Source organism: Lynx canadensis, chromosome D3 (assembly GCF_007474595.2).
Source record: "Lynx canadensis isolate LIC74 chromosome D3, mLynCan4.pri.v2, whole genome shotgun sequence".
Lineage (NCBI taxonomy): Eukaryota > Metazoa > Chordata > Mammalia > Carnivora > Felidae > Lynx > Lynx canadensis.
The window spans coordinates 50,784,894-50,803,918 of NC_044314.2; the positions used below are offsets into that span (position 1 = coordinate 50,784,894).

General features: G+C 38.2%; 1 protein-coding gene across 1 annotated transcript in view; it reads right to left on the minus strand.

Moving 5' to 3' along the window:
* The window catches only part of THOC1 (THO complex 1), a 52,609-nt gene that overhangs the window by 2,935 nt on the left and 30,649 nt on the right, over positions 1-19,025 (minus strand). The window contains exons 11-18 of the mRNA XM_030336146.2: positions 18,386-18,517; positions 9,624-9,724; positions 7,874-7,940; positions 7,625-7,675; positions 7,463-7,533; positions 6,500-6,595; positions 5,859-5,924; positions 1,852-1,935 (exon numbers count right to left, since the gene is read on the minus strand). Of these exons, the coding sequence (XP_030192006.1) occupies positions 1,852-1,935; positions 5,859-5,924; positions 6,500-6,595; positions 7,463-7,533; positions 7,625-7,675; positions 7,874-7,940; positions 9,624-9,724; positions 18,386-18,517 (668 nt within the window). The remainder of the gene's footprint in view (positions 1-1,851; positions 1,936-5,858; positions 5,925-6,499; positions 6,596-7,462; positions 7,534-7,624; positions 7,676-7,873; positions 7,941-9,623; positions 9,725-18,385; positions 18,518-19,025) is intronic.

The window sequence follows — 19,025 nt, forward strand, 5'->3', positions numbered from 1 at the left end:
ACCATGGTCTTGCTAAGTTAATGCCATGCTACAGGGCTCTGCCTGAACAGGGAACCAGTCTACTTCTCGGACACATTCCCATTTAAACAATTTGAATCTTTTACACATTTTCAAAATCCTGCCAGTCATAAATACAAACTTTATTCTCCAGAAATCCATACATACCATTCAGGTTCTTAAGGTTCTTGGAGAACTATCACATTCATTCATTCAACAAATACTTGAACTCGGCACTCAGGGTCACGGAGCCCTCAAGACACTAGTGCTGCAGTTAAGGGCAGGGCCCTGAGGCCAGAGTGATTTTCCTGGCTCTGTCATTTACTAGATAAGAACTTCAATACATTATTCAATGTATTCAATACACGCTTCGCCTCACTTTCTTTAACTGTAAAACGGAGAGAAGAGCAGTTTCTACTTTAGAGGTATATATGTTAAGTGCCTAGGGAGTACCTGACACACAGTAAATGTGAATGCATCATTATTATTGATAAACACAAGGTGTAAGAATCTCAGACAGTGGTAAGGATGAGAAAACCAAGAAAAGTGAGAATTTCTGATGGGGGGGTGGAGCTTCTGGGCCAGGGAAAACTGCCCTGAGGCAGTAATCTGAGAAGAGATATGAAATAAGACCACAAGCCATGGGAATACCTGGGGGAGAAGTTTGAAACAAACATAATAGCAAGTGCAAAAGCCCTGAGATAGAAAAACCTTTGAGGTGAACCAGAACCCTGGTTGGTACGGTTAGAACAGAGAGAAAATGAGGAGGAGAAGGAGATGTGGTTGGAGGGGGAGGAGTCAGACTGAATTCTTTTAGATCCAGGTAAGGAATCTGGATTTCATCCTAATTTTAATATGCAGTCATGAGAAAATTTTAAGCAGGAGTTTAAAGATCACAATTCTGGAGAACTGACTGGAGCATCACTAGTTAAGAGATTACAGTAACTAACTCGTTAACTAGTCATAAGGTCACGTCAGCCACAGCACTCTATTTACTGTGTGCTAAATATATGACCTGTGTGGTTCAAAGTGAACCATTTTATTTAATCGCCAGAATAACCCTGTAGAGTGGGTATTATTACTATTTAACAATGAGGACACAGGCAGAGGGGTGCTATAGTAGCTGTAGCAGCCTAGCCAGTAGGAGACACTGTCTTGGGATTGGAACCCAGTCTGACACGAGGGTCCTTGCCCTTAAATCATGACACCAAAGTGCCGATTAAAAACTACAGTGCTGTGTGGTATTGCCTAGATTTACATGATGGAGACATGACTGAGTCCTGAAGTTACTCCAAAATTTGTGAGTTAGGTAGAGGATGGGGAGCCAGGTGAGATGTAGCGAGGCAGGAAGGAAAACAGGCAGGAGTGGAGTTTGCTGGATGTCCAGAGAAGAACACACTATCTAGGGAGGGAGAGACCAGTGGTGAATGCTGCTGGGAGGTCAAAACAAGACACCGTGACCTCGACGAGTGATTTCAGTGGAGGGACAGGGAGACAGCCCAGCAGCAGTGAGCTGACAAGGGAATGGGAGGTGAGGAAATGAAGCAACGGTTATCTACGCCTCTTGGGAGACTCTGATTTGAAGGGGAACAAAGAAAAGAGGATGGTTGAAGGGAGGTGGGGGGGTCCAAAGGGATTGTGCTTATTTTCTGAAACAGGTATGATTCTGTGTCTTGCTTGTTAGTGGGCATGGTCATTGAAATCAGGATGTGTGCTAATGTGAACTTGGCACGTAAACTCCCCTATGAGGAAAAGTACTGCCCTACCAGCCATGTCTCTTAATTAGTGTTCCAGTGTACTTACAATTCCTAAAAAAATACTGTGGAAAGTTAGCTCATGAGGAACATTACTTACTTATATTCATTTTCAACCATGTTTTCAGGGTCTGCCTGTTCAATGGCTTCTTCAAAGAATTCCTCCAAAGTTGGCATGTATTCCCTAGGTGTTATAAAAATACCTAGTGAGGATCATGTGTGTTCTTAATAATAAATAATCATAAAATGATGGCAATGAAAGATTCTCATATTACCCACACTTGTGTTAGTTATATTAGGAACTCAGATTAAAAAAAAATTTTTTTTAATATTTATTTTTGAAGGAGAGAGAGAGAGCATGAGAGACGGAGGGGTAGGGAGAGAGGGAGACATGGAACCTGAAGCAGGCTCAGGCTCCGAGCTGTCAGCACAGAGCCCAACACTGGGTGCAAACCCACAAACCGTGAGATGGTGACCTGAGCCGAAGTTGGACACTTAACCAACTGGGCCACATAGGCACCCCAGGAACTCATATTTTTAAGGAGGTAAAGGACTCTGGGCACCTGAGTGGCTCAGTCATTTAAGTGTCTGCCTCTCGGGTTCAGCTCAAGTCGTGATCTCGCAGTTCATGGGAATGAGCCCCACAGTTCATGGGAATGAGCTCTGTGAGCACAGAGCCTGCTTGCAATTCTCTCTGCTCCTCCCCTGCTCACCCACATGTGTACACTCTCAAGATAAACTTAAAAAAAAGGTAAATGACTCAAAACTAAACTTCTCAAAGAGGATAATAAAGAGGGGCAGTGTGGTATTGCAATGTTACCATATACCGTATTCCATCTAACAGTCACTGGACTCTACACTGTAATGTTACTAGTTACAGGGGGAGCCTGGGGTTTAATAACATTTGAATTTCCCCAGCAAGGAGGAAAATTTCACATCCAAATGTCCACTTCCAAGGATGTTTTTTCCTTAAACCAGAATTAATAAAACCCACACTAATAACCATACCATACTAAAATTTGAAGAGTTTAACTTTGAGCTTATTTTAGATAGTTACAGCATGGTTGGTTTTTAATGGCATCTTTCTTGAATTTGTTTTTTTGATTTAAAAATTTTGTTCTAATGTTTATTTTTGAGAGAGAGAGAGACACACACACAGAACCTGAAGCAGGCTCCAGGCTCTGAGGTGTCAGCACAGAGCCCAATGTGGGTCTTGAACTCACAAACTTGTGAGATCATGACTTGAGCCGAAATCAGATGCTCAACTGAATGAGCCACCCAGGTGCCCCACTGAATTTGTTTTTAGAAGTAAGATTTTGATAGTCAAGCAAATAAGATTCAAGGGTCTGATTAGAACACATCTTAAAAAAAAATTTTTTTTTTTAATGTTTGTTTATTTCTGAGACAGAGACAGAGCAAATTGAGATCATGACCTGAGCCAAAGACGGACACTTAACTGAGCCACCCAGGCACCCCCATTGCTGGATTCTTAATTTTCAGTTAACTCTGAGTTAAATTTCAGATTTTTAAAAAACTATAAACATTTAAGGTCGTAAATTTCTATTTTCTATTTCTCCAAAGTTTAAACCTATAACACTTTTTACCATTTAATTTTGTGTTTTCTAATTTACGTTATGATTTCTTCTTTGATTCTGGAGTTATTAAAAAGTATGTGAAAGCTTTTAAAATACATTTTGTTATTCACATATAATTTAAATGCATTTGTGTTTTCTGTAAGACTAAGCTTGCTAACTATCTTGTTAAATCCAAAGTTTTTCTTACCCTTCTTATTAAATACTGAAAGTATTTAGTATCAAAATTCTAGTAAAACATTTTGTAGAAGTGTCAAAATGAAGTGTCAAGATTGTGAGCTGGTTAATCCTTATTTAGACTTATTTCTTTAGAAACAAGGTTTAGAAGATCTATGTATTTCTGATGCATTTTTTACCTTTATGCAGTGATTGTCGTTATTTTTAATAATGCTTTCTGCCTTTAAAACTCTATCTGATATCCATATAACTGTCATTTGTCATACATCATACATATATTTTTTAGTTTCAACCCTTCCATATCCTTATGTTTAAGGTGTTTCTTATAAACAACATATAGATGGACTTTTAAAATAGAATACTAACTTCTAGGGGTGCCTGGATGGCTCTTTTGGTTTAAGCATCTAACTTTGGCTTAGGTCATGATCTCGCAGTTCTGGCTCCACCTGCTTGGGATTCTCTCTGCCCTACCAACCGCCCCCGCCAACTTGCTGTTTCTCTCTCTCTCAAAATAATAAAAAATATATACTGACTAATATCTTTGAACTAGGAAGTCCATTTCCATTTATTGTTATATGTGAATTTCTTTTAACTGTATAATTTTATGCTTTCCATTACGTGTTTCTTATGTGGCTTTTCCTCCTTGCCTATTTTTATTTGATTGCTTGAATCTTCTATATTTCCTTGTATCGTCATTTCAAAGTTACACATTCTATTTGTTTTACATACTTAACAAGCATGTTTTACTGGAAGTCTAGTTACTATCTCTACCTTCATCTGTAACATTCTTTAATTCTTCTGATCACTCCCTGTTACTTTTATCAAATGTTAGTTCTACCTTTTAAAATAATCCCCAAATAGTAATTACTACTGTTTTATACAGTGAATTCTTGATGAGATTTATTCATGTTTACCAATGTCTTTGAATAGCAATCCTTCTTGTAATTTACTCAGTGTTTCTGGGTTCCATTTCCTTGACAGCTTTTTGAGTAAGGACTGTTGATAATATATTGTTTTAATCTGAAAGTAACTTTACTTCTCAATCACTCTTTCCTGATTGATCTACTGTAACTTGTTACAGAATTCTGGGTTGACACCTTCTCTTAACACTCATTCTGGTTTCTTTTGTTCTTAAAGTCAGCTGTCAGTCTAATTTTGTTTTTTTGCAGGTAGTCTGGTTTTTCTCTTGGGTGATTTTACAACAATATGTAGAAATATGGATTTATTTTGTTTATCCTACTTAAGACTTGTACTTGAACCTAAGAATTTATGCCTATTCTCAGTTCTGAAAAATCCTCAGTCATTATCTTGATTATGGTCTCTTTCTCATTCTCTATTTCCTCATTCTGTGGTTGATTTTTACTCTTTCGTATTTTCTAATTCTTGATCCCTTTTACTGTTCTGGGTGATTTCTTAATCATTAATTCTTATTTCCACCTGTGTCTATTGCTAGATTATTTGTTTTTTCAAATTTGCTTGGTCCTTTTTCAGAGTGTCATGTTCCTTTTTAAAATTTTTAATTCCTTCTTTTATGTCTTTAGCTATCTTAAATATACTTATTTTAAGCTGTATTTACCTGATGGTTTTATTATCTGAAGTGGTTGTCTAAGTTCTGTTGTTCTATCTGCTGATTCTTTCTCATGGTAGGTTGTTTTCTCGAATGTTTTAAGTGTGGATGGTTATCTTATCAGACTTTATCTGGAGGATCCTTGTATGGCTTAGGTTGAAGGTGTGACCTCCAGAAAGATTTTTATCATCAGACTGAGACATTTTAATTCACCCTTAACTTGGGGGTTCCTTTGAACTGCAGGTAGGATAAATTTAAATTGTAGGACTGCATGACAGTAGACTTGTTATAATTTCTCGGGGAGTACTTTTTCCTTTTCACCCACACCCCAGGTAGAAATGGACAAGCTTGTTCCTGTGCCAGTGAGCAAATCCTTCTTCTTTAATCTGTTCTTTTTACGTTCAGTGCAGTGCTTCAAAGGCCTGAAATTTACTCAAGGGAAACTCAGTTGCAAATGTGTGCAGGCCTAAGGCCTTACCTTCTATCGTTCTATAGCTCTTACAACCCAAGTTCCCTGGCTCCCCAAAGTGGAAATCATTTGCAAATTTCTCAGCTAGAAGCAACCATATTAGCTCATACTTCGGTTTTCAGTTCCCTCTTCTTTTATGAATTTGTATTGCCTTGTGATTTCTAAAATTATTCTGCCAGTGCTTCTAGGTGTTTCATGATGGGAAACCATACTCTGCTGTGCCAAAGTCAACACAATAAATTCATTTCATTCACTTGACATGTGAGAAAAGCAATACTTCATGTGAAACATTTTAAACTTGCCTTGTCTCTGATTTGCAAGCTTCCATGTTATCAGGACAGAGATTCCAAAGCCTTGTTAACTCCTCACTACAAAACAGACACATAAATACATTTTTTTATGGACATCATCCTCATATGCCTTAAAATTGTAAAAAATACTTAAACAGTGAATTTTTAGGTGGTGACAGAATGAGTTTTAATTTCTTCGTTAAATTTTGCTATTTAGCAAATTTTCTATATAAGCATATATTTCATGATTACAATCGTTTGTTTTTTCTAAAAATATTCAAGTAGAGTATAAAGCAATGAATAATTAACTGGAAAGTAACAGAAACTGAAGGATTGTGGTACCTTACAGCAGCTGGAAATGAGCTGGATCATTCTAACAGCGACTGTATTGTCTATGACATGGAAAAAAATGGCACAGCCTAGAGCCATGGATTTTGGGAGCAAGAAACAAAATGGAAGCTTATCTATCTGCATGAGTCCATGTAATGGGCCATCGAGATTGACAGTGTGTGGTCTGCTTTAGTCATCTATGTATGCACCAAACACAAAAAACTTGAAGAACACAAAAACTGGAGAGTGCTTACAGTAACATCTTCAAAATATAAAAAAACTAATACCATCCCACATAGGAGATGGTATTAAGGTTAACCTACTTTCCCATTAGAATCTTTTTGTTGGGTCCTTTCCCTAGGAAGTCCTCTGGTGCCGTTCTCTTGCGAGCTACTCTTGTTGGCTTGGTGTCTGATGTTCTGTGGTGAACAAAACACACTGGACTTAAAAATGGATAGCACACATAATAGTGTTTAATGTAAAAGAAAATTCAGTTCTTGTTTTCTTCCCATAAAAACATCAAAGCTTCATATTATTATAAAACAATCATTAGAAGACAAAAATCCCACACCAGGGAACAAATTGCAAGGAATGGATATATATAGCATTTTAAAAATAATAATAATAATTTGTTCTGGGAACTTAATGACAAGAAATCTAAGATGAAAAATTCAACTAGAAGTAAATCAGGGGTAACTGCAAGGCTCGGTTGGTTAAGCATCTGACTCTAGATTTCAGCTCGGGTCACGATCTCATGGTTTCTGGGTTCATGTTGAGCTCTGTGCTGACACAGCTGGGATTCTCTCTCTCCCTCCCTGCCCCTCCCCTGCCTGCTCACGCTCTGACTCTCTCCCTCAAAATAAAAATAAATTAAAAAAAGAAATAAATCAAAATGATTATATTCTTGTTAATTCATTTATTTATTTCAATAAATATGTATTTGAGAGAGAGAGAGAGAGAGAGAGACAGAGACAGAGCATGAGCAGGGGAGGGAAAGAGCGAGAGGGAGACACAGAATCCAAAGCAGGCTCCAAGCTCTGAGCTGTTAGCACAGAGCCTGATGTGGGGCCCAAATTCATGAGCCGTGAGATTATGACCTGAACCAAAGTCGGACCCTTAAGTGACTGAACTACTCAGATGCCCCAAAATGGTTGTATTCTTATTCTTATATATTCTTACACTTTTTAATATGTAATACACATATACATATATCCATAATGTGAAATAATGTCAAATGATATTTTGAAATACCTTTCTCATATTGCTTGAGATGCGTATATATTTACCTTTCTTTCACAAAACTTGGGCAGCCTTCATTTTTCCACGAGTTCCAGTTTTCTTCAGTGTTTAATATATGCTGGGAAAAACAAAGAAATTATATTTATATAATGAAGACCTTTGAAATTCTATTTGGTGCTACGAAGACTATGTAAATATAAAACACATACCTCTACCATCTTTGAAAATCTTTCTCCATCGGGGGGGTTTTCAGATAGTAGCTGTGATTAGAAAGAATATACTAAGCTTTCAACAACTTTCTGCATCATAGGTGTGGTTTGTAGGCAGGGAACCAAGAAGTGTTTGTGATCTTGTACCTGAGCTTAACTTTATCCTTATTTTCCTATTTGGGGCTGAAACAAAGAAAATTCTAAATTTCCATTTTGTTCAATCATGGGTTTGTTGCATGTTGAACTTACTTGATAAACTGATTTTGTAGTATCTTCAATCCACAGTGATTGCTCATCAGTTAAAACATAGTTTGAACTAGGAAACAAAGCAATAAAAGCACACTTAAGTTACAGCAATGTGTATTCAATTTTAAGGCTTATATACTATCTTGTAAAAACCCAAGGCCTATAACAGATAAGTTAACCAGACTGTAAACAGTGTCAGAAGTTACCAAGATATGAATAGGATTATAAGAGAAAATTCTTGCACTTCACTTAAGATGATCAGAATTGAAGACATGAAGGTGTATAAAGGAGAACACTCAATCTGATTAACTATGAACAGAGCAATGAAGGTTTCCTAAAATAAATTTAATGTGGAATGAAAACCTCTGAGACAATATTAACATATTCTTCTACATGGTGCACATCCAGATAAAGCATGCTACATTTCTTTAAAAGGCAATCAAAACACAATGAATAAAAAAAAACCCCACCCCTAGAGAAGGGTGAAGGCAGACCCAAAGTGTTAATGGGTGCCATTAATTAGGCTCTCACTATGCACTAGGTGCTTTACTGCCAGCCAGTAAATAGTGGTAAGACTACTGTGCCAGGATCTGAGCACTTTACACACATTATTCATTTAATTCTAGAATGAGGATGTGTGTGTATTCAACAGAGGCCATAAAGGCTCAGTGATTTGCCCAAGACAGCAAAGCTTGAATTCAAACCTAGGTCTGGCTCCAAAGTCCTTGATCTTTCCACCAAACTAAATTAAAACTCAACAATAGGGGCGCCTGGGTGGCGCAGTCGGTTAAGTGTCTGACTTCAGCCAGGTCACGATCTCGCGTTCCGTGAGTTCGAGCCCCACGTCAGGCTCTGGGCTGATGGCTCAGAGCCTGGAGCCTGTTTCTGATTCTGTGTCTCCCTCTCTCTCTGCCCCTCGCCCGTTCATGCTCTGTCTCTCTCTGTCCCAAAAATAAATAAACGTTGAAAAAAAAAAAAAAAAAAAACAAAAAACCTCAACAATAGCAGGATAAGAAAAATAACGTTTTTGAGTACTTGCTATTTGTTATATTAAAATCAAAAGCCTGAAAGGGCTGAACTGCACATAGTGATTGATGAAAGCGGGATTCAAAGCCAGCAGGTAGTGAAGACACAGTCTTCACACAACTAATAAATACAACACTGCTTTGCAGCTTAGAAGTGCCAATGAGTAATGAAGAACTCTACTTGAGTTATGGATAGGACAAGAGGAAGTGGTCTGTGCTGCAGGTGGAGGTACTCAGGAAGGAGAGGAACTGATCAGGTTTTCTGAAACTCCAAAGAAACTGGAACTCCTCTGTGCTTCAAAGATTTACTTTATTCTTTTGAGTTCTAAAGGCTTAAGACAGCTCCACATCTTGTGAGAGAAGTATTATGGATTTACTCTGCAAATCAGGCTTGGAGAAGGTCTGAGTGAGGTGAAAGGGGAACAGTGGATGTCTGGAACAGAGAGACCTGCACCCACACAACTGGGGGACCCCTAGGAAGCCCTGGCACTCATCAGGAGAGACTTACACTGATAGTAGATCCAGTCAATACCTTTCTCTAAAACAAATATCCTAACATCTTGTATCTCTAACAAAAGCGTCTGATTATCTAGTGTTGCCGCAAAAGGAAGGTTTCAGGGATGTGACCCTTATAAATTAAATGAGTCTGACACATAGGAAAAATACATCAGTAAGTCCTCTTTTAGAAAGGACTATTTGGAAATCATTTACTACTCACATTAACTTACCTTTTGAATTTGACTTGCCCCTTGAGATACTGGAATAAAATGAGGTATTGCAACAGGATGTGTCGGCGAAAGTTACTGTCACTCAGTTGTAAATCCATCAACTAGTTGAAAAACAAAACACACAACACAGAACACATTAAATTCAAGTTTTGCCTAAAGGTACAGGTTATTCTACTACAGAAATGAAAGATTTTAATTAAAAAAATATTTACTGAGGGCTCACTGAATATGAGGCATTACTGCACAAGCCCTAGGACAGAGGAGCAAAGGCTTCAGATTTTTAAACTATTTTATGCCATGAGATATTTATTTTGGTAGATAGCACTGTTACATCTGTGGTTCTGAAGTCAAGATACAGCAAACCAGAAATATAAAAAGGTAACAATAAGACTACCACTTTCTCACATATAAAGAAATAATGGCTAAAGAGTGATCCATATACAGATAATAACAAGGGATGGTGCTCATTTCCGTAGCCCTACAAAATGCCTATGACAGAGCTGGTGCTCAGTAATAAACAAGGAAGTAAGAGTGAAGAATCATCTGGGAATTAAGTGGACTATTATATTTTAGAGAAAACTGTATCATACTTGTATTATCACACAATCTGCATTAGAAAGGACATGAAGGTCACTCACAAGGATGTTCTTCAACAACCCTGTCCTGAGGGTGGTCTATAAGAATGACCTCCAATGATGAAGGCAGTCATTCTGATTATGTCCCTAGAGTATTGAAGGAATGCTGAGAGCTTGTTTGGAGATTCTAGCAGAGAAGTGCAGCTACTTGTATACCCTTGACCGAAGAACGGTCCTCCTCTATTGGGTAAGGTCGTCCTCTTCGACTGAGTGCACAGCTTCGGGAGGGACACACATGGAGCGGTGAGGGAGGAAGGGGACACCTGCCTCGCCAGCTACATCAGCCGAATCAATCCTGGCAATCAATGGGGTGACAGATGTTGCAGCCAGATCACCCTCATATCCAAGGAATATGGAAACCTGTATCCGCAAACTTGTGCTGCTTCAGCCTTCTAGAGCTAAAGCAACAATGGGGAGCTGCCTTATTTAATTACATTAATTTATTATTTAAAAAAATTTTTAATGTTTATTTATTTTTGAGAGAGAACACAAGCTGGGGAGGGGCAGAGAGAGAGAGAGACACAGAATCCGAAGCAGGCTCCAGACTCCTAGCTGTCAGCCCAGGGCCTGATGCGGGGCTCAAACCCATGAACCATGAGATCATGACCTGAGCCGAAGTCAGACACTGAACGGACTAAGTCCCGCAGGCGCCCTGGGAGCTGCCTTATTTTAAATGGATAACCAACCAAGAAGACACCTGAAAGCCCGAGGAATGGAATCCAGTTGAAGGTCCCAGGTTCCTTTGGCTATGCTTCCATCTACCTAACATTCACTAGCCACTTCCTCCTTTCTAAACATGACTGGCCTTCCAATCCTCACCTTTAGGTATTGAACCTTTTATTCTATTATTTATCATATTAAATATCTCAACCCAAATTGAATGGCACAGTCTCTTGACTTCCTTTCCTCTCCTAGATGACCTCACCATCCCTACCCAGGCTCTCAAGTTCCTTGACCTCAGCTCCATGGACAGGCATAGCTCTGCTGTGGCCCCACTGCTATGGACAAAAGCTGGAGCCGGTTATTACTCACAGCTACCCCAGCTCTGAAACCCTCAATTCACAATCCTCTCACCATAGCCTCTGATTCTTCCAGTCTCTCACTCAGTTGTCCCAGGACCTGACTGAGACCTTAAGTCCTTTGAATCATCTATTTTCTGCCTGTTAGTCCCATTCTGTTTTTATAGTAATCCTATCTTGATTAAGATAAGGGGTCAGCAAACCTTCTTTAGATGGTAAATATTTTAGGCTCTGTGAGCCAAGAGGCATATTATATTATGTAGGTACTTATGTAAACATATTAAAATATAAAATAAAACACGCAGTGGGTCAGATTTAGCCTGCGGCTATAGCTGGCTGAGTCCTGGTCCTGACTTTCTGGTTTCTCTCTTCAACCGTTTTCTTGCCAACTTCCTCAACACCTTTGTGCCATACTTCTGTCACATCTACTGGGCAAAACAGCAACACCAGATCGAACCAAGTTACTCACCTTCCCTCTATCAACACGAAGGCTTCCCATGGAGGTTGCAGATGGAGCTACTTGAAAGAAAATACAAACAACATAGCTCTGCAGATGGTATCCCCCTATGCTACTGCCTCTAACTTAAAATTCTGGTCTCTAATCAGTGATCTTTCTTTATTCTCCAAGGCTGTAATTCTTTCCTCTTCTCCACAGCAATTACTGCAAACCCTTTCAACATATTACAAGCATTACTTAACTACCCTTCCACTCTCAGTACATCAACTACCTCCACCTTCAATGAAAATATTTCAATAAATTGGAAGCTTCACCCACATCCTTGTTTTCACCTTTTTTCTTCTGTCTCAACATCTTCATTGCTAAAGGTAATCCTTCCATTTGGAAGTTCCAATCTCCCTAAGTTAACTGAGTCCCATCAGTTAACCCCCCTTTCTTCAACCCTTTCTTCTTTCCAAGCTCCTTTCTATTAGCATTAAGTAACTTCTCTCAAAGAGATCCTCAGCCTCCCCTCATATTCCCTAACAGCCAAACTTCTTGAAAGAACTGTTTCCAATTCACCCCTCAACCTGCACAATCTGTGGCTTTCTGTTTACCAATTTACTGTTTTTGCCAAGATCACCCATGACTTACTTGTTGTTAAATCCAATGAACTGTGTCCCCCCACCCGCCCACAATGAACATTTTTTTCAGAGTCCTCATCCTACTTGATATGCTTGGCTTCCACAAGGTCACACTTCTCTAGTTTTTCTCCAATTTCACTGGCTACTCTTCAAGCTTCTTCCTCTCCTGGACTCCCCCGCCCCTTAAATGTTGATTTTCTTCAGGATTCTGCATGATGCTGCATAATGTTTTCTTCTGTCTCCAGTCTGTATTTTCCTTTAATTACTACATACAGCTGGTAACTATACCATATACCAAATCTATACTCTCATCCTAGACCCTGTTGCTAAACTCCAAATCTGTATACTTACAAAGCTATTACATATCTACTTGAATGTTCAACTGACACTTGATCAGATTTCATGTCCAAAGTAAAACACACTTATTTTGCCCATGAAACCCGCTTTTCTCCAGTGAGTTCCACCCTCCATCTATTTGCCTAAGCAACTTGAGGAAGACTGCCTGGAAAAAGCACAACTATAAACTATAGGAGCAAATCTTGAGTTGGAGAGTATGTGACAAGAAAGAAAACAGGAGGTACTAAGACTCTAAGTCCAGTAAAAGACTCGTCTGTTTGAAGACCTTAAGTAGTTCAGCCAGTCAGGAATACAAACAAGCCTCCTGGCTTGGAGAGATGAACTGAAATGGCTAGCGTTGTGTACAAACTCTTCATCTATCTTGGGCTTTTGGTCTCCCACGTTTCTTTTTTAAATTTTATTTTTTATTTTATTTTATTTTATTTTATTTTATTTTAATTTAATTTAACTTAATTTAATTTAATTTAATTTAGAGAGAGACAAAGACAGCGTGAGCAGGGGAGGGGCAGAGACAGAGAGGCAGACAAGAATGTGAAGCAGGCTCCAGGCTCTGAGCTGTCAGCACAGAGCCTGACACAGGGCTTGAACTCACGAAACTGTGAGGTCATGACCTGAACCGAAGTTGGACACTTAACCTACTAAGCCATCCAGGCACCCCTCCCACATTTTTTATGCTAGAATATAGTTTTTGATGGAAATAGTGGACTGAAAACAGGAGTCAACAAGACATTGAATCGGAGGTGGGAAGGGACCAGTATGATCAGTCAAGCTAACTGCTTCACACTATGCTTATGGAAACTATAAGCTCTGAAAGATCACGCAGCTAGTGACAGAACTGAGACTAAAACTGACACACTCAAGTGCATTATTTCTTCCTTAATGTATATTTTCTAGTTCTACTTTTCTTTGGTTATTTAGAAAATTACACCATTTACATCATGCAATGGGTCAAATATTTCTTTGTTTTGTTTCTTGAACAAAGGGTCTTTTTATCATCCTTAGCTTTTACTGCACATCTCAGCTCAGGCCTTTCAGCCTTCCTGATTATTATTCTAAACCTAAAAAGGATCATGCTATTCTTATTTATCTTTATGTGCCTTTCTGTTAATAAACTGTACATGTAAATAATATTCCTGGTAAAATTAAACTGAAGTATGAAATATCCCATTTCTATCATTTATACAAAGTACTTTAAAAATCTGTGCTAGAAAAAAAATTAAGAGCATTCTCATTAAAATCTTAATTTGTCATCATTAACACATTAGCTGATATCAAATTATCTAATTTTTAAATTATGAAAAATTTTAAATGTCAAAAAGGTACAGTTAAGTAATATAACATTCATGTCCCTCTATCCAGTGACATGTCAAATCCTAACATTTTTACCTGTTCCACATTTGTTAAAGAAATAGATATTATCGAAACTGTTAAGCCCTCCTCTGTAACCTCCCTCTTCTGCTCCCCTCTCCCTTCCTCTTCTATTGTAAGCACTACCATGTATTTGGTGTTTATGATTCTAATGCAGATTTCACATTATTGCTACATAAGTAGTCATCTATAAATAACATATTGAGGTATTTTGCATGTTTTCAAACTCTATACATATTATTCTGCAATAAACTATTTTCACACGACATTATAACTGAAATTTATACAACTTAATACATGTAACATAATTCGGGGGTTGGCAAATTTCAGTTAAGGGCCAATTAGTAAATTATTTTAGGCTTTGTGGATGATAGAGTCTTCATCACAACTACAACTTTCTGCTGTGGCAGTACAAATCAGCCATAGACAACAGGTGGATGTTATAGCATGGGTGTGAGGCAATAAAACTGATTTATAAAAACAAGTGGCAAGCTAGATTTGCCAATCTCTGCTCCAGTTAACCCACTTTCAGTGCTTTGTGGAACTCTACTGCATAAATTTACCGTAATTTACCAGCCTCCTGCTTATGAACATTTAGATTGTTTCCAAACTTCCACCTACAAACACATAATTTACAAACAATGAGTCTTCTTAATTATTTCCTTGTGCATGATTCTCTAGGGGCCACATCTAGGAACAGAAGTTTTAATTTTGCTAGTTATAAAATTGCTCTGCAAAGTGGTTAAATCAATTTATACTTCAACCAGCATGTATGAAAGCGTCCTTTCCCACACCTTTGCAAATACCATTTGTTGTTAGGCTTTTCTGCTTTTGTCAATTTGGTGTGAAACGACTGCCTCATCATTTTAATTCCTTTGGCTATTAGAGATGGTTAGCATCTTTTATAAGCTTATCAGTGATTTAGGTTTCTGTATGTGCAATCTACCTGCACATACCATCTTTCCAGTTTTCCACTGGCTTGTCTTTTTATTGACAGAATGTTCAGAATATTAATCTTCTTCAGTTATACAGGTGATGAGTATCTTCCAGTTTGTGGCTGTTTTTTCACTTTGGTATGGTTTTTTCTATGGTATCTTTTTAAAAAAAATTTTTTTTAATGTTTATTTATTTTTGACAGAGAGAGAAAGAGCATGAACAGGGGAGGGGCAGAGACAAAGGGAGACACAGAATCCGAAGCAGGCCCCAGGCTCTGAGCCATCAGCACAGAGCCCAACGCAAGGCTCGAACTCACAGACCGTGAGATCATGAACTGAGCTGAAGTCGGACACTCAACCGACTGAGCCACCCAGGCGCCCCTCTATGGTATCTTTTACTATTCAAAGTTTTATGTTTTCATATTAACTATATTGGTATTTTCCCTCATGACTGGTGCTGTGACTTGAGAAATCTTTCCCTGCTCCGAATGTACACATTTTATATATATATTTAAATGTTTCAGTTCTGCTTTTCTCATTTAGACTTAAGAATTTTTTTAATGTTTATTTTTGAGAGAGAGAGAGAGGGAGGGAGGGAGGGAGGAAGAGAGAGAGGGAGGGGAGGGGTGGGGGAGTGGCAAAGAGAGGAAGACACAGAATCTGAAGCAGGCTCCGGGCTCTGAACTGTCTGACAGAGTCTGACATGGAGCCTGAACTCACGAATCGTGAGATCATGACCTGAGCCGAAGTCGGACGCTTAACTGAGTCACCCAGGTGCCCCTCTCCTTTAGACTTTTAATTAAGCTGGAATTCAGCTTTGTGCATGTAATAAGGTATGAATTGAATTGTATTTTTTTCCATATGAGTGAGCTGTCCAAGCAACATTTATTAAGAATAATCCATCTTGGGGGCGCCTGGGTGGCGCAGTCGGTTAAGCGTCCGACTTCAGCCAGGTCACGATCTCGCGGTCCGTGAGTTCGAGCCCCGCGTCGGGCTCTGGGCTGATGGCTCAGAGCCTGGAGCCTGTTTCCGATTCTGTGTCTCCCTCTCTCTCTGCCCCTCGCCCGTTCATGCTCTGTCTCTCTCTGTCCCAAAAATAAATAAACGTTGAAAAAAAAAAAAAAAAAAAGAATAATCCATCTTGGGGTGCCTGGGTGGCTCAGTTGGTTAAGCATCCAATTCTTGGTTTCAGGTCAGGCCATGATCTCACAGTTTGTGAGTTCGAGCTCCATGTGGGGCTCTGTGCTAGCAGCATGGAGCCTGCTTGGGATTCTGTCTCCCTCTCTGTCCCTCCCCCCAGCCCTCTCTCTCTCAAAAAAAAATAAACATTAAAAAAAGGAATAATCCATCTTTTCCTCACTAATCTGTAATGTAACTTTTGTATCTCAAACTTCAGTTTGTGCTTTCTATTTTTCTAGTTTTTTTTTTCCTTCTTTATACCTATACTAATAATTGCTTTACTGTTTCAATTACTAGAGCATTACAGGTCTTAATATCTGATAGGGCAATTGTTTCCAATTTCTTCCAATTTTTCTTAGTACTCTTGGCTTTTCAGAAGAACTTTAATATCAACTTTTCCTTCTTCCTAGAGAATACCCTTTAGAAGTTTTTCAAAAAGAAGGTCTTAGAGAAGTATGTTTTCCTGGTCTTTCAATGAGAATGTCTATTTTGTCCATAGTCTTGAGTGCATTTAGCTGGATATAAAATTCTAGATTGATAGGTTTTCTTCTTTAGAACTATAGCATTTCACCACTATCTTCTGGTATCTGTTAACTGTTAGAAATTGGCTAACAGACAGCTGTTCCTTTCTAGTATATTTGTCTTTTTTTTTTCCCCCTTTAGTGGCTTTTAAGGTTGTCTCTTTGTCTCTGCAGTTATAGCATGATGTACTGAAGTATTATTTGTAGCACACATTTAATCTTCGAATTTGGTATTACCTTTAATTCTTTTCAATATACTTTTCCCTCTATTTTGTTCTTTAATAGTTGCTGAAATTTCTCAGTCAACCACACATTGCTCTCAACTGCTCTTTCACATTAACAAGCTAAAAAACCCTGTCTCTGTGTCTTCTGGGTAAACTTAACATTACTTAACATTCATTAGTTCTCTTTTCATCTATGTTCAATCTATAGTTTAATTCTGTGTGTTCTGCTTTGGTTTTGATGATCACATTTTTCATTTCTAAGTCTCTCACTTAGTTGTCATATTGAACCATTCTGTTTCATTTCTGTCTGTTTCAGTTTCACAATTTTTTATTTAGTCTCAATGGATGCTATATAATCAATTATCTCTTTGATTATCCAAAACATGTATTTTTAAAGTCACGATCAGGCTGTGTATCTGGAATAAATACCCGTGTATCCCAACAGTTGATTTGGTTGGTGGTATTTCCTAGTATTGAATTTCTTTATAAATTTTGTGAATCATATTGTAATTTAATTGTAATTTATCAGAGATTTGCATGAGAAGCTTTTGTTTTGGAATGTTTGTTTACTTTCCCTTCTTTCTCTGTACATCCTTTCTTGTCTAGGAGTTTTCCATTTGATTCCATGAGGGTCCCTGGAACCAAGTCTGGAAAAAGTCTTAAGATGAATTCTTGGAGCAACTATTTTATTAGTATACTGAAGATATCACATATTTAGTCACAAAGCTAGCAGACATAAAGCTTGACACAAATCTGTGTCTTTGTTATCCCTAGACCCAGAGTCTCCTATGAATCCACTGCCCTTGGCAGAATACTATTAATATTTTGTCTTAGCTTCTTTTTAAAAGAAGGTAAATTTCAACCTCAGTCCCTGGCTTCAAGCAGTGAATCTGGCTCTGGCCCCTGGTCCCACATGAAACATATCTGGTGTCTACCACTTGTAGCCAAACTCCTGGCTACCACCTGTAGTCAAACTCCTTGTAGCCAAACTCCTAACACAATTATCACTGTATTTGTAGTCAAATGCTCTACCCCTGAGCTATACCCCCCTTAGCATTGCATTTGAATAAAATTTACTTATTAAGCTGTACAAATAAGATTACAGAGAATGTTTAAACACCTTATTTGTACCTAAGGGACAAACTAATTACAAAATATTATCTTCAATAATGCAAATTAAATCCTAACTTGAGGTTCAAAATATATGCACTTGAAAGTAATTAAACTGCAAAATAAGCCTACAAAACAGAAAATGCAGAACTTCTTTCACTTCTGAAATCAAATTAGTCTTACTTGTGGAAGGAAGACACAAGATTCTCAAACTAATACTTACCAGCTTTAACCAAAAATAAAGAAACATTTCTATTAAACTTAAAAACAAGATCAGCTAAATAGAAAAAAAGACGAGTACTTATTATGCTTAGTGAAAAAGAAAAATTTGTACCTTTTCACTTGTTAAAAATTTTGCAAAATACACATGTTCTCCTCCTGCTTTTAATTCTTCCATCTTTTTCCTGGAGGCCTGAGTATCATCTAATTTATAACTCTTAAAAACAGCTAGAACTTCTTCAGAATACTGCAAAGTAAAAATACCAATTAGTTTTATTTGACATTGTGGCCCAATAATTTTTTAAGTGCTTTTCTATATCAAAACACCTAGAATTTACTCACAGTTAACCATGAATGCATATTGTAAAGCATATTAAACAAGAAAAACCATGACGGGAAAATGGGAGTAAAACTACTTGTTATGAGATTTCATGGTATTGTAAAAGTTGGGATAAACCCTCTACTCCTGAAGAAATATCATTTCTTTTTTTTTTTTTTTTTTTTCAACGTTTATTTATTTTTGGGACAGAGAGAGACAGAGCATGAACGGGGGAGGGGCAGAGAGAGAGGGAGACACAGAATCGGAAGCAGGCTCCAGGCTCTGAGCCATCAGCCCAGAGCCTGACGCGGGGCTCGAACTCAAGGACCGTGAGATCATGACCTGGCTGAAGTCGGACGCTTAACCGACTGCGCCACCCAGGCGCCCCAGAAATATCATTTCTTATATAGTTTGTGTAAGGGGCAAATAGAGAAAG